The sequence below is a fragment of the Crotalus tigris genome, unplaced genomic scaffold (assembly GCF_016545835.1).
Source record: "Crotalus tigris isolate CLP2741 ecotype Arizona unplaced genomic scaffold, ASM1654583v1 scf7180000023738.1706062, whole genome shotgun sequence".
NCBI lineage: Eukaryota > Metazoa > Chordata > Lepidosauria > Squamata > Viperidae > Crotalus > Crotalus tigris.
In genome coordinates, this window is record NW_024100150.1 from 232,986 (window position 1) to 249,048 (window position 16,063).

At 52.2% G+C, this 16,063-nt stretch overlaps 1 protein-coding gene across 5 annotated transcripts; it reads right to left on the reverse strand.

The window, feature by feature from the left end:
- Positions 1-5,053: 5,053 nt before the first annotated feature.
- On the reverse strand, positions 5,054-16,010 carry LOC120298034 (solute carrier family 52, riboflavin transporter, member 2-like). Of its 5 annotated transcripts, none has more exons than XM_039321370.1 (6): positions 15,908-16,010; positions 13,788-13,916; positions 12,113-12,254; positions 10,120-10,984; positions 6,741-6,864; positions 5,054-5,597 (listed from the first exon to the last, which is right to left on the reverse strand). In XM_039321370.1, exons 3-6 carry the CDS (start codon positions 12,243-12,245, stop codon positions 5,385-5,387), a joined length of 1,335 nt encoding a protein of 444 aa, XP_039177304.1. In that variant the 5' UTR covers positions 12,246-12,254; positions 13,788-13,916; positions 15,908-16,010; the 3' UTR covers positions 5,054-5,384. The 5 variants fall into 5 exon arrangements, with proteins under 5 accessions (XP_039177304.1, XP_039177305.1, XP_039177306.1 ...); XM_039321371.1 differs by lacking the exon at positions 15,908-16,010 and adding an exon at positions 15,581-15,898; XM_039321372.1 differs by lacking the exon at positions 15,908-16,010 and adding an exon at positions 15,116-15,898.
- Between the last annotated feature and the right edge of the window lie 53 nt (positions 16,011-16,063).

Genomic DNA, 16,063 nt, shown 5'->3' on the forward strand with positions numbered 1-16,063 from the left:
AACAGAGCTGGAAGGGATCTTGGAGGTCTTCTAGTCCAGCCTCCTGCTCAAGCAGGAGATCCAATACCATCTCAGACAAGTGACTGTCTAGTCCAGGAGTAGGCAACCTTGGCTCTTTTATGACTGGTGGACTTCAACTCCCAGAATTCCTGAGCCAGCCCTGCTGAGGGGAAAGGGAGAGGTTTCTAAGCTAAGCCATGCTGGCTCAGGAATTCTGGGAGTTGAAGTCCACGAGTCATAAAAGAGCCAAGGTTGCCTACCCCTGGCCTAGTCTCTTTTTAAAAACCTCCAGTGATAGAGCATCCACAATTTCTGGAGGCAAACTGTTCCACTGGTTAATTGTTCTCATTGTCAGGAAGTTTCTCCTTAATTCCAGGTTGCTTCTCTCTTTGATCATTTTCCAATCATTGTTTCTCCTCCTTGTGTCTGGTGCTCTGGTGAACATCCTGGCCCTTGCTGACCTGAGAATGGTATTTTTTGCCTCCACTTCACATAAAACTTGGGACTGATGAAACAAACTTGTGAAAATGATGAACAAAGAGGGCAAAAGTTTTCATTATTTGAGACAGGTTTTCCAAGAATAGCCAATGCCAAAATTAAGGAAGGCCTTTTTGTTGTCCACAGATAAATCATCAATGACAAACGGTTGGAAGATGTGTTAATAGGGTCAGAGAAAATTGCCTGGAAAGCATTCTCACATCCTTGAGAATTTTTGTTGCAACTACAGAGCATCAAACTACGTTCAGCTGCTTGACAAACCTCTTACAGCCTACAAGACCACAAAGTGCAACATATCACTGAAGATTCATTTTTTGCACTCACACGTGGACTTCTTTCCCTGAAAATCCAGGCACGGTCAGTGATGGCGTTGTGATGGGCAGTTTTACCAGGACATTGCCACAGTGGGAAAAGAGTATCAGAGCAAGTGGAAACCATCAATGCTGGTTTACTACCGCTAAACCCTGCAGTGAGATGCATCAAATACAGAGTGTAAACAAAAACAAGCAGCAAAATGCTTTTGGCCGTTTGAGCTCGGAAACATTATGTGGTTAAATACGTTGCAGTCATTAAAAGTCGATTTGTTATTTCTCAACGTTCCCACCTGATCAATCATTCTAAAATTACATTTGTGTTTGAAGGGGTCTATCTATCCTAATCACTAAAAGTTTTTTTCAGGAAGCAAAACTGCAGAAAAAAAATGGTTGCCCAATGTTATGTTTGATGGCAGGTGAGGGGAACTGGTTCTATGCAAACAATCGGGCCCTCAGTTTTCCACTTTTGAATATAGTGCTTTGCATTGTGTGTGTGAACTGCAGGCCTCCGACGGCCGCCTTGGCTCGGCTCCAATTGTCTCGAAAAAAGGAAAAAAAATGCAGATCACACTATTAGATCCTTTTCTTGGCCCATCCTTGTGGGGCTCCAAGAGGCCCCGGGCTCTCCCTCTGCTGTGGGTCCAGCTGAGCAGCCAGCACAGCCCTGGAACCAAAGACTGGATCACCCAGGGAAGGGGCAGGGCTGGCACCGTCCGCCCAGCCCTTTGGTGTCCGAGGGGCCGTGCAATGCCAGGGGGCAGCACCCTCCTTCCTCATGCAAAACCCCACAGCAGGTGGGCAGCCACTGAAGCGGGTCTGCTGTTTTGGGCACCAGAGAGCAAGGGGATTACACCCTCCTGGCATGCAGCAAATCTTTTAAAATGTTGTGAAAGGGAAGCTGATTTGGAGCCACTAACTGGAGCAGAACCAAGCAAGAAGAGGGGCGAGGGAGGGAGGGTCTGCCCCCTGGGCTCTCCCCCTCCCCTCCGGATTTCTAGGCAATAATGAAGCCCAAATACCGAAGCCGAGCAGCAGTTTTCTCCCCACCCAAGGGCTGCTGCCGAAGCCACGGAGGGCAGGCTCAGTGGGAGCTGAGGAAAGGTCAGCTGGCCCCACATCCACCCCCCCTCCTCCCCCCAGGAAGGGTGAAGTGCCAAAGGGGGGCAGGAGGTGAGAATGGGGGCTGTTTGCCCCATCCCTCGGAAGCTGCATCCTGCAGAAGAGAAGGCTGATCCCAGTGTCTGCGGAGATTCTCCAGGACTTCTGATCTGTGTGTGTGTGTGTTGGTGGGTGTAAGGGGGGGCAGTGGACTTCCAGAAACTTGACCACTCAGGTAGCCAAGGAGGGCCAATTTCTCCTCCCCCCACACTGGCAAAGCAGCCACTTTGTGGGTCCCAGCAGAGGAACGGGGGACACAATTACTCTCTCGAAAGCAATCTTTGGTTTTAATAATAAAGTTTAATCCTGTTCCCAAAATATACAAACAAGAAAAGGTACAAAAATATACGTGAAAGAAAAAAATGCATAGGAAAAACATTTTTTAAAAGGAAAAGGCGCCAGAGGGGGCAGCCCTGGCCTCTCTCCGGATCCAGGCGGTCTTGGGGGGAGGGGAAGGGGGGGGAGAAAGCAAAGACCTACTGGCCTAGCCTTGCGATGCACCTGGGGTGTAACGTGGACAGTTTGCGAGACTGCTGGATCAGCCTCTGTGGGGAGCCGAGTCACCCCCAGAACCAGCTCACAAACACTACGTACTCCTCAAACATACGAACGGTCGCTAAGTGAAGTTCCAACAACCTACTTATAATAATAAAGTTGGAAGGGAACTTGGAGGTCATCTAGTCCAGCCCCCTGCTCAGGCAGGGAACCCTATAGTATACACCTCTAGCAATGACATTCCCCCCCCCATACACCTCTAGCAATGACATTCCCCCCCTCTTTTATATTGACCCAAATGCATTCAAGACAGTTTTCATCATTGTGCTCTATTTCGGTAGAAATGTAATTATTTCTTATATAGAGAACAACTCCACCTTCTCTTTGTTTTGTCTGTTTTTTTTAAGTAATTTAAATCCCTCTAGCTGTGTGTTCCATTTGTGGGTTTCATCCCACCACGTTTCCGTAATGGCAACAATATCACATCTGCCCTCATTTACCTGAATTTCCAGTTCACCCTGTTTACTGTTCATACTCTGTGCATTGGTGTATAAATATTTGAGTCCTTTATGACTGACCCTGTGTTTACTTTCTACATAACCTGTGTGGTGCCTGAGTTCCCCTATTTTCTTACCGCCTATTTGGTTAGTGCACTTTGTGTGACACTCACTATTGAAAGCTTGATTTTCCGTAATGGCAACAATATCACATCTGCCCTCATTTACCTGAATTTCTAGCTCACCCTGTTTGCTGTTCCTACTTCTGGCTGCTTAGAACCCGGATTCAGGATTCCGACGGACAGGATCTTGGCAGTGAGGAAGATTTAGAGATCGTCCTCGGCTTACAAAGATTCGCTTAGTGACCACTTGAAGTCACAACGGCACTAGAAAAAGTGGCTGTTTTTCACACCTAGCGACCGTTGCGGCCTCCCCTTTTGGTCACGTGATCAAAATTCAGCCACTGTGCAACCGGTTCGCATTTATGATGGTCGCAGCATCCCAGAGGGGTCATGGGATTCCCTTTTGCGACCTTCTGACGAGCAAAGTCAAAGGGGAAGCCGGATTCACTTAACAACCGTGTGGCTAACTTAACAGCATCAGTGATTCACTTAACAACTGTGGCAAGGGAGGTCATAAAATGGAGCAAAACCCACTTCACAACTGTCTCGCTTAATAACAGAAAACTGGGGCTCAGTTGGAGTTGTCAGTCGAGGATGACCTGTACAAACATTTGCAGAATCCCACAACATTTGGTTTTGTCAGAAATCAGCATTTAGGCCTATGGTTTTCAGCAAAACCGCACCCTTGGTTTGCTTAATAGCCCTTAGACCAGCGGTTCTCAACCTCTGGGTCGGGACCCCATTTGGGGTCGAATGACCATTTCACGGGGGTCGGCAAACAACGCAGTCCGCCATTTTTCCCCCTTTTCCTTAGCTGTGGTACTCCCTTTTATTCTATTGGCTTTTGAAAGCCAATAGAATAGACTCTCTTGAATAGAGTCTAACTCTATTGGCTTTCAAAAGCCAACAGGAATTGTCCAGGCTGTCTCTGCCCTGCTGAGCCCGCCAAAAGCCCCAGTCTGCAAACGGTGCTGCAAGTTGTCTGCAGCAAAGATGAGCTGTCTGGAAGTTTCCACCCCTCCCTGCTGAGCAACTACTAAAAATGGAAGTAAAAGAGGGCCAAGGGTGGGAGGTGGGAGGCCGGCGGGCGCAGGGAGGGTTGCTGGCACGCGTGGGGCCCAGCGGGTGCCTTACCTCCCTTGGGCTGGGCCAACTGGTGGCCCAGCCGGTGGTCGCCCTGTGCCGTCGCTGCCCCTTGCCAGCTACGCCTCGGCCGGCGCAGGGGGCGGCACCACTCATGTGTAGCGCTCCCGGGCAGGGAAAGTCCTCGACTTACGACCGGTTGGGTAGTCCTCGACTTACGACCGGTTGGGGGGGGGGGTCACGGCATTAAAAAGGTTGAGAACCACTGCCTTAGACGTATATTCCGCTTCACAGGGCCTTTTACACCCCCTCTCTGAGTGGTTTATAGAATCAATATATTTTGCCCCACAACAGTCTGGGTCTTTCTTTTACCGACCTTGGAAGGACGGAAGGCTGAGTCAACCTGGAGCCAGTCAGGATTGAACTGCTGGCAGTGGGCAGAGTCAGCCTGCAATATTGCCTTCTAACCACTGAGCCACCGTAGCTCATTAGCATGCCTACAATGATTTGTTTAACAACTGCCACCAAAAAATGGACTGGTCAGGGACCGTCCCTCTTTACAACCGTCACGAGTTACATCATGATGGGGAGGCTCCATTACGGTCGTAACTGGAGGATTACATATGCTCTACCCAGAAGCACCAGCCTGCAACAGGCCAAAGCCAGCCAAGGGCCGAGCAGAAGCTGGTCTGGGTCCAGCTGGCTCCTGCTCCACCTTCCGGGGCCAGCAGCCCCCCCCCAAGGGGCTAAGGCACCCATCCTGATGGTGCTGGGAACTCCTGGGGCAGCCAGCTTGGCCTGGGGCAGGGGTAGGCAACATTGGCTCTTTTATGACTCGTGGACTTCAACTCCCAGAATTCCTGAGCCAGCTATGCTGGCTCAGGAATTCTGGGAGTTGAAGTCCACGAGTCATAAAAGAGCCAACGTTGCCACTGGGATGAGGTAGCTCCATCCAAGAGCCACAGAAGGGTCCAGATGCCCAGAAAAACCCTGGATCACCTGAGACGCCTGATCCAAAAAGGAGAGTCGCAGAGGAAAGCCCACTCCCCCCCCCAGCTGCACAGAGGGCAGAGCATCCACTTCCCCAGGAGCGCCACCCCGGGACGGATGCCGAGCGGGCCCCTCTGCCCAGGCACCATGGCAAACAGTCCTTGGAGGCAGAGAGCTGCAGGGTCTTCACCACCCCCGGGGGGTCTCTGCCTGGCCCCGGCCACCACTCACGCCCTGCAGTTGTCCACGCAGTCCTGTCCGCGCTGGAAGAGGCGGTAGACGCTGGTCGGGGGGAACATGGCCAAGGCCCCCAGCAGCGAGCCCGCCTGGATAACAGCCCCGCACCAGAGGAGGGCTGTGTGGCCGGCCTCGTGCAGCAGGCTGCCGATGACCACCTTTAGGTAGGAGAAAAGGCCGGAGAATAAGATCCAGGCCAGCACCTGCACGGGGGGAGAGAGGGCGTTGGTATCCGAGGGCAGGTCTTTTTAATAATCACAATTTACTGAGTTTAAACATGCTTGGGAAAAGCACACGCCTGTCATCTGACATACATACATGATATAAAATAAATAACTTACGACCACCAGGAGGATTCAAATAGGAAAATATTTTAATAAAACCGAGCTTTCGTTGGAAACTCCCAACATCGTCAGGGTTAAAAGGCAGTTAATGGGAACACTTTAAATAAGGTTAGTTAACGCTTGCACCCGACTCCTAGACCGCGTCATCGGTCTTAGCGGGTTAATTTGTGTTCTAGTTGTTTCTTTGACGTCTGCGCCCAGCCCTCCTCTATCACTCCTTTGAGCATTCTTACTCACTCTCTTAATACATACATACTTAATACATCCATCCATCCATAAAGTCACAGAAAGAGTAACGGAGGCTGGGAACCAGCGTCCTGGGAGACAGTGAAGGACAATCAACAAGAACTGAGTTCAAACACATTTGGGATAAACGCAGGTCCATCATCCCACATGCATACAGAAATCATCATGATTTAATTATTATTGTTTGTCACCCATCTCACCGCAAGAAATAAATAAGAATTAAAAAAATAAAAACACACTGACAATTGAAAATAATAGCTAAATTAAAAAGAAAACAAAAAGGATCAAACCAGAATCACTGGGCCATCGGCTCTTTCTCTGCCACAGTTTTCTACGTTTCTTGTAAGGGGGGCAGCTCTGATTTCTGGGGGGATCCAAATCTGAGCCTTCCAGAGACTCTTGGGGCGATTTGCACCAATCAGTACTGACCAGCCTTCCTTACAGGGTTGTTGTTGTTGGCATGACACAGACAGGAAGATCCTGAATGATGTGAGCCCGGGAGCTTCATAGCAGTCCTGCCGGGCCGCCTCCCGTCTTCACAACAACTCTGCAAGGGAGGCCAGCTGGTTCTGCAGCAGCCCCGTCAGCTTCAGGGTCGAAGGGCGTGGGTGGGGAGGGGTCCTGCTTTGTGTGCCTTTTGGCCGAAGTGGCCCCCTCCTCACTGGAAAAGGAGGACTTGGAGAGGAAGGATCTGGGGTAGGGCAAGAGGAAGACTGTGGGGCTGTTCCCCCCCCATCCTTGGTGCACCCCACTCACCACAAGAGCGACCCCCACGTGGCTGTCATACAGTGGGGGGCAGGGGCTGAGGGCCGCCAGCACCATCAGGTAGATCCCAAAGACGCATCCGGCAGCCGAGATGGCGCTCAGGGCCAGGGATGACCTGGAAGAGGGAGAGAGAAGGGGGGGCTATGGAAGTAGTAGGTTGTGGTCTACTTTGTCAAATGCCTTACTGAAATCCAAGTAAATTATATCCCCAGCATTCCTCTGGTCCACTAATTTTGTCACTTGGTCAAAGAATGCAATAAGATTTGTCTGGCATGATCTGTTTTTGACAAACCCGTGTTGGCTTTTAGTAATGACTTTGTTTGCCCCTAGGTGTTTGTTGATTGGTTGTTTGATTATCTTTTCCAGGATCTTCCCAGGTATTGAGGTCAGGCTGATAGGTCTGTAATTTCCTGGATCCATTTTTTTTCCTTTTTTGAGGATGGGAACTACATCAGCTCTTTTCCAGTCCTCTGGTAGTTCCCCAGTGCTCCAGGATCTTTGAAAAATATAGTTCAGTGGTTCTGAGATCACATCTGTCAGTTCCTTAAGAACCTAGGGGTGTAATCCATCTGGTCCTGGCGATTTGAACTCATCTAGGCTGGACAGGGGCTCACCATTTTCTTGCCTATCTTAACTTGTGTTTCTAATCTGTTTTTTAATGGCACTGTTTTTGATAGGTTGGGCTGTTTTTCCCCTTTGTGTAAAGACAGATGCAAAAAACGAGTTAAATAGTTCTGCTTTCTCCCTGTTGCTTGTCACCTTCTTGCCACTTTCACCCACTAATGGACCAATCATTTACTTCACTTTTTTTCTTGTTTTTTACATGTTGAAAGAAGCTTTTTTTGTTATTTTTGACTTTGGTCGCAAGCCTTAGTTCATTTTGAGCCTTGGCTTTCTTCACTTCTTTTTTTGTTATTTTTGACTTTGGTCGCAAGCCTTAGTTCATTTTGAGCCTTGGCTTTCTTCACTTCATCTTTGCAGGCTCGAGCTATTTGCTGACATTCTGACTTAGTTATGTGCCCCTCTTTCCACTTTCTATACTTGTCTTCTTTATCTTTCAATTTATCAGAGAGTTCTTTATGCAGCCATGTTGGTATCTTTTGAGAGCTGTTATTTTTCTTCTTTGTTGGTATTGTGCTAGATTGGGCTTTTATTATCTCACTTTTCAAAATTTCCCAAGCTTATTGAGTTGTTTTCCCCTTGAGGATTCTCATCCACGGAATCCTTCCCAAGCCCTCTCTGAGCTTATTGAAATTAGCTCTCTTAACGTCCAAGACTCTAGTTTGACTGTGTTCTATTGCTTGTGCCTCCATAATGTTGAATTCCAATACTGCATGATCACTACCTCCCAAGGTTCCTGTGGCTTCAAATCCTTCTATCATTTCATCTCTGTTAGTGAGAATTAGATCCAAAATGGCTAATCCCCTCGTTCCCTTCTCTACTTTTTGGGAGACAAAGTTGTCTGCTAGGTTTGTCAGGAATCTGTTTGATCTTCCACTTGGTGCAGAGTTTGTCTCTCAGTTGATGTCAGGGTAATTAAAGTCCCCCATTACTATTGTGATGTGCTTCCTTCATACCTTAGTTAGCTGACCAGCAAAAAATTCATCTATTTCCTCTGTTTGGTTGGATGGCCTATAGTATACACCTGTGGCAATATCATCCCCCCCCCTTTTATATTGACCCAAATGCATTTCATCATTGTTGTGCTCTATTTCTATAGAAATGTAGTTATTTTTTATATACAGAACAACTCCACCTCCTCTTTTATCTGGTCTGTTTCTTTTAAATAATTTAAATCCCTCTAGCTGTGTGTTCCATTTGTGGGTTTCATCCCACCACGTTTCCGTAATGACAACAATATCACATCTGCCCTCATTTACCTGAATTTCTAGTTCACCCTGTTTACTGTTCATACTCTGTGCATTGCTGTATAAACATTTGAGTCCTTTATGACTGACCGTGTTTACTTTCTACATAACCTGTGTGGTAGCCTGAGTTCCCCTATTTTCTTACCGCCTATTTGGTTAGCGTACTTGTGTGACACTCGCTATTAAAAGCTTGATTTTGCTTGACAGCAAGGTTGATATTCTTGCCCACACACAAATCTATGTTACATGCACTGATAACCCTATAATTTTTAGATTGCTGGGGACAGGGATGTTCTGTATCAATTAACTCACTGTCCCCGTTGTTTCGTTTAAATATTTCTCCAGAAAATCTGTGAATTTATTGCCGAGTAACTCAGTCTCTTTCTTTGATGGATGGAAACCATCTCTTTTGTACATTTTTTCATTGGACCAGCTACAGACATCGTAACTCATATAACCAAAGACTTCCCTTTTACACCACTCCTTTAGCCACATATTGAATTCTACTACACGCTGGCCTTTTCCATTTTGCTCCTTATACACCGGTAAAACCTGTGAAAAAGTAAGCCTACAGCAGTGGTTCTCAACCTGTGGGTTGGGACCCCATTTGGGGTCGAACGACCATTTCCCAGGGGTCACCAAACAACGCAGTCCGCCATTTCCCCCCCCCTTTTCCTTAGCTGTGCTACTCCCTTTTATTCTATTGGCTTTGGAAAGCCAATAGAATAGACTCTCTTGAATAGAGTCTAATTCTATTGGCTTTCAAAAGCCAATAGGAATTGTCCAGGCTGTCTCTGCCGTGCTGAGCCCGCCAAGTCTCATTCTGCAAACGGTGCTGCACCAGCTGAGTAGTCCTTGACTTACAACCAGTTGAGTAGTCCTCGACTTACGACCGGTTGGGGAGTCACGGCATTAAAAGGTTGAGAACCACTGGCCTACAGCCTATCCTGCTCCTGCCCCAAGCTCTGGAAATCATTCTGCACAGAGAGTACATCTTTTTGGGACAGATCATTAGTGCCAAGATGTACAATAGCCTCCACATCTGTCTTTGCTGGCATTCTTGACTATTTTAGAAATACATTTCTTGTCTCTACTGGCAGTAACACCTGGAAGACACCTGACCTCTTTCGAAACCTCTGTGTCCTTTCCTAAATTTACATCCCTTATAATTGAATCACCAACCCAAAGGTGGCTTCTCTTTTTGGGTGCCTTTCTGTTCTTGCATGACTGATGTGTAATACCTGATTCACACTTCTCCCTGTGAAAAACAAGTTCTTCATCTCGGACCACGATCCCCTGCTCATTTGAGTTATCATCACAAATACCTTTACCTGTCGAGCACTACCTGTGTCCCCCACTGCAGCAGCCTCTCAGATTCTCACCGGACCCCCTGTACTTGCCACCAAGGCCTCAGGGGCTCCTCTAATTCTAGAAACCCCTGGAGCCAGGAGGGGAGAGACCAGGGAGCCCCTTCCTCACCCTGGACCCCCTCCAGCACTTACCGACACAGGAGGAACATGGCGATGAAGCAGGCTACGGGGTTGGCAATGTTGCTGAAGACCACCGAGAGATGGTAGGCGGTGTTGCCGTAGGGCAGGCAGGAGTAGGTCTGCACCGAAGGCAGCACCCCGTTGGTCAGGGCATTGGAGACCCCCAGGAGCACCAGCAGGTAGATGTTCCTCCCTGTCCAGAAGGTCTGGGGGGAGGCAGAGTCCCTGCCAGGGGAGACCTCGGCAGCGCCATCGTGCAAAGCGGGGTCGCTGTTGTCACGCAAGGGGTAGGCCTCCTCCGGGTCTGTCCGCTCCTCGGGAGGGCTCCTCTGTTCCGGGGTGCCCTGGCGGCCGTGCCAGAGGACCAGGGCCAGGAAGGCGAGGGCAGAGGCCGCCAGCAGGGCCACCAGCAGCCCAAAGTAGGTGCTGGCGGAGAAGTTCTCCTCCAGGTAGCGTGACCGCGAGGCATTCTGCCGGGTGTCGTTGAGGCACTCCAGCTGCCCCACGCCCTGCCCCAGAGCCAGCACGCAGGGCAGGAGGGCGCTCAGCCCCTGGCCGACAAAGAAGGTGCGGATGAAGAGCGGGGGGAACTGGTACATGAAGGGCAGGAAGGAGACGTTGGAGGTGCAGCAGGCCAGGGCCAGCAGGAACGTCAGCGCCAAGAAGGCCACGCTGCGGGGCTCCCCGGCCACCACGGCGGTGCGGTCCCACAAGAGGGCAAGGAAGAGCGCCGTGGCCGTGGCCAAGGCCTGGATGGCGTGGATTAGCCACTGCTCCTTCAGCCTCTTGGGGGCAAAGTGGTGGACCAGGGTCACGCTCACCGGGCCGATGTTCCCCAGGGCGATGAGGACAGAGAGGTAGGCGGGAAGGTTCCAGCCTGCAGGAAGAGAAGTGGGAATGGTGCCAACCCAGGTGCCCGGCAGTTTCTCGCCAAGGGTGGTTCTGCCTGCCTGGAAGCCAGGTGCACCAGTTCTGCTGACTGGGGGATTCTGGGAGTTGAAGCCACAAGTCCTAAAATTGCCAAGGCTGACACTCCTTGTATAGGATTTCCTCCTTGAGCAGGGGGTTGGACTAGAACAGTGTTTCTCAACCTTGACAATTTTAAGGCATGTGGACTTCAACTCCCAGAATTCCACAGCCAGCATTGCTGGCTGTGGAATTCTGGGAGTTGAAGTCCACATGCCTTAAAATTGTCAAGGTTGAGAAACACTGGACTGGAAGACCTCCAAGATCCCTTCCAACTATTTGTTTTGTTCTGTTATTTTCTATTCTTTCTCTATTCTCTATTCCAGAGGTCTCCAACCTTTTTGATTTGGCGGCCCGGAAAGGGAGGCAGGCACCACTATGTGCGCGCATACAAACGGGATTCATGCGTGTGCGTGCAAAAATGAGCCTGGTGTGCACACACGAGCGCACACAAATAGCAGCAAGCAGATGCGCACACGCAAATGGCTGCATGTGAGTGCATGTGCACACGCAAACAGGGCTGCGCAGGCGCAAGGGCTGCAAATGGGATGGCGCTAGCGCTGGCGGGACACTATGGTAGCACTAGCACCGGTGGGACGCTCGGGGCGGGGTGGTGCTAATGCCGGTGGGATGCTTGGGGTGGTGCTAGCGTGTGTGTGTGGGGTAAGTGCATGCATGTAGGTGTGTGCACTGGCCATCCCTTCACGTGGCCAAGTGGTGGCCAAGCGGCCATGGCCTGGCAGTGGGCACACAGGTTGGGGACCCCTGCTCTATTCCATTCTAATTCTTCCTGTCCTGTCCTGTCCTGAACAGCCCAGCAATTCTCCACTCTTTTGGGGGGCAGTTAAGAGCAACTGGCTGGGCATTTCCCTCCTCCCCAGCAAAGCCTCTCCCCCCCCCCGCAGGAAGCCATGCTGCTGCATCCCTTCCCCAGCAGACCCTCCCCTCCTTCCCTGGATGGCACCAGGCAGCTGCCCCCCCCCCCCCGTTGCCCCCTGCCAGGCAAATAGGCTCTTTGCCCTGGGAGACCCTCACCCACCTTCTGGCAGCTTCTTCACCACCACCGGAAGCTCCACCCAGAGGGAGTTCACGGAGACCCAGGAGCCCATCCCAAAGAGGGCCACCAGCACGTGGGGAAGGAGAGCCGGGCTGCGGAGGGAGGTCGACGACATCTTGGCGGCCTGCAGAGAAAGGAAGTCACCAAGGCCGCGCTTAGTCTCCAGCTGCCGAGCATGCAGGGCCTGTGAATGCCCACCTCCCCAGCCCCACCGGACCCCCCTCTGCCTACAACTCTGTGGGTTTAGAAGTTGCTTTCCTTAGGCCAGGGGTCTCCAACCATGGCAACTTAAAAGACTTGTGGACTTCAACTCCCAGAATTCCCCAGCCAGCACGGAGTCCTGGGAGTTGAAGTCCTGGTGATGGTGAAGCTTCTGTGATTGGCTGAGGAATTCTGGGAGTTGAAGTCCACAAGTCTTACAGCTTCTGTGGCTGGCTGAGGAATTCTGGGAGTTGAAGTCCACAAGTCTGGAGAGCCCTGCCTTACGCAGCCACTTCAGAAAGCACACGCAAGGCTTCCTCAGAGAACAGCCCCACGTCGTGGGGGGAGATGTGGAGGGCACTGCTGCTCCTGGACCCCCTTCCCACAAGGCCCAGCTTGGAGACCAAAATCAGGATTCTACCACGGGGCAGCGAGGGATTGTCAGGGGGCAAAAAACGGCTCTTCCCTCCGCGCACAAATGAGCAGATAAAGGAGAATCTCTGTAGCTCAGGGTTGAATTGGGGGGTCCTGGGTGCCCTCTGAGCTGGGTGGTTTTCCTGCAGACGTTTCATGACCCAACTAGGGAACATCATCAGTGCTAGAAGGGAGTGGGGTTCATGGAAAGGAGGAGGGGGGGTCTCTGAGCTCTGTGGTTTTCCTGCAGATGCTTCATTACCCAGCTAGGTAACACCATCAGTGCTAGAAAGGAGTGAGGTTTCGGGAGAGGAGGACGACTGTGGGGTCCTTGTTGCTGTCCCAGCTAGGTGACATCATCAGTGCTAGAAGGAAGTGGGGTTTGCAGAGGAGGAGGACCATGCTCTCTGAGCTTGCTTGTTTTCTTGCAGACATTTCATGACCCAACTAGGGAACATCATCAGTGCTAGAAGGTCCAAACCCTGCTACCTCCTAGCACTGATGAAGTTACCCAGATGAGTCATAAAATGTCTGCAAGAAAACCACCCAGCTCAGGGAGCACCAAGGGCTCCCACACACACGGAGCAGAGACACTGCTTGGGCTGAGCCGAGGACTCTTCCGTTCAGTCCCGGAGCCCTTTGCCCCCCCCCCATCTGAGGCCGCAGCCGTTTGCTGAACCTGCAGCCCCTTTTTAAAACTGCAAGCCACGGAAGGCAGCTGGGCTTCTGGCGTCTGCGAGGCAGTTAAGCAAAATGGGACAGGAGGGTGAGCAGCCCTCCAGCTCTCCTGACTCTGAGCAACGACTCAAGAGGAGGAGGAAGAAGGCTTGGCGTGACTCAGAGTACCTGGGGGGTGTGTGAGGCGTGGAGAGCTGAGGAGGGGCCTCTTTGTTGGGGGAGGGGGGAAACAGAGGCTGAACTGAGCAAAGAAACTGCCAAAACGGAGACTTTGGGAGCCCTGAGGCCAGACAGGAGCAGAGACATAAAGGGGGAGGGGGGGGCAGAGGGAGGGACCCCCGGAACGGAATGACACCCCTCTTACCCGGTCTGAAGGCTGTTCCTCTTTCTGGAGTCAGTCAGCAGCTTCCTGAACGGTTGGCATTCCAGGCGGGAAACTGGCATGAACGGTTGGCATTCCAGGCAGGAAACTGGCACGGGCTTGCCCAGACAGCTTTGGAGAAGAAAAATGCCAGGTGCTCTCTCCTGCCAAGAACATCCCACAGCCCCCCCCCCACAGCCTTGCACTCTGCTTGTCTTCTGCTTAGCCCTCTAAGGCAGTGTTTCCCAAACTTGACCATTTTAAGGCATGAGGACTTCAACTCCCAGAATTCCACAGCCAGCAACGCTGGCTGTGGAATTCTGGGAGTTGAAGTCCACATGCCTTAAAATGGTCAAGTTTGGGAAACACTGCTCTAAGGAGATCAGAGGGGCCTTCAAACTTCGGCGGGGCTGGTGGCGCAGAGGGACGCCTTCCACGGCGCCAAAGCTTAAAACCACAATCTGCCTACCTTCAACCTATTGTTAGGAAGTTTGGAAAAACTCTTTCAGTTACCAACAGTGCTGTTTTTCTTTAAAGAAAAAAAAAGGTGCTGGAACTCACACACGTCATACAACCCGCCTTGCCTATCCTACAAGGTTCCATCCAAAAGAGGTGCCGGAACTCCGTTCTGGGCATTCTATGAGAAAAAAAGCCCTGGTTACGGAGAGCCCAACGAGCGACCTTCTCACTGCTCGCTCTGGGCGTTCGAAAGTCAGCTGAGGATGTTCATCGGGTGATTTTTTTTTTTTAAAAAAAAAAGTTAACCCTCCTTTATGTAGGTTCAGCAATATCAGGGATGGCTCCATGAAATTTTCTCGGCAACCATTCCGAAGCAATTTCCATGCCTGTCTGGCTTTGGAACTGGTGATTGCTCTTCCAAGCACAAACCAGGCTGGGCCCTGCTTAGCTTCTGAGCCTGAAGGAAGACACACACACACACATCCTGTGGAGACCACTGCTTGGGTGGCCCTGGTGGGCTTAGATCAGGAAGGGGGAACACATTTTCTCAATTCCCGTCTTCCCTCCAATGACACTGGCCGGCTAATGAGCGGATTCAGAAATTAGGGCCTCAGGGTCACAAGGGTGAAGCTTGTGGAGGCATCTGGATATTAAGCAAGTCCTGAGATTGCAGGATTCTGTTTTTTGAGCAAAGGGGAAGTGACTTTTCCACACTCTGCAGATACACTGTAGTATCGCTTGTTACCTCCATTATATTGACTAGGCCTTGTTTTAAGCTTCTATATAGGGGCCCCTTTTACCTGCATTTCATCTTTACCAAATGGGAGGTGTACGAACTAATTAAATAAATGAACAAATCTGCTCGCTCTGACCTAGGGCCGCCTGTATTTTTCCGACCCCATCCTTATCTCCTCCGCTTAAGGCCGCTGCCTGTCGCCAGTCCAAATTCCACGGAAGGCGCCCAGACTGGACTCGGATCCGTCTCAGTCCGCTCTTTCGCAGCCAAGGAATCCGGCGCAGCCCCGCCCTCCTCTCCGCTGTTTCCCAGGACGGGGGGGGGCTATCTATACAAGGCGCCTTTCCTGCCCCCACCTTGACCGGCCGTTGTCAGGAGAGACGCCCCCCCCCACCGGGGCGATTTGGGAGGCCTCCGGGAATCCCCTCCGACGCCCCCCCCCGTTGCTCCGCTGCCGGCAAGTGAGAAGGGGCGCGCAGCCCACCTGCGGGGTGGGGGGGGGCAGCCTCTCCTCCGTAGCCGGACCCATCCGACCGCTTCCCTTTCTTCGGGGGGAGCAGAGGGACGGGGGGGGGTCTGCAATGTCCTTCTCCCCGCTTACCTGCCGCGCCCGGGAGCAGGGCAAAGCGGGAGCCGGCGACCCCCGTGCAGCGCCGGCGGCTCCTTCGCGGAGAGCCGGGAGGCCAAAGGGGGTTCCGGGTGGGCAGCGATCCGCGCTCCTCGGCCCCCAGGCGGCCCTTCCCACCGCCCCGCCTTGGGCTGAGCGCGATGCCCGGGCTCAGCATCGCCTCTTCTCCGGCTGCCGGGCGGGGTCGCCCCGACGCCGCAGCCCCGCGCCCAGCCGAAGGCGCTCTCCTGGCCCCCTCCCCGGGGGAGCCCGCCTGCCCCGCTGCCTGCCGCCGCCGCCGCCGCTGCGCCCCCCGCTCACCTGGCCGGAGCCTGCAGCGCCCGGCGCAGTCTAGCGAGGACCGGCCGCCCGCGTGCGGGAGGAGGGGCGCCGCCCGGGCCCCGCCCTTCTCCGGCCCTTCCCCGGCCTCCTCCGCGCCCCCTCCCGCCCTCCCGGCGGCCCCCGCGCCGCGCCCCT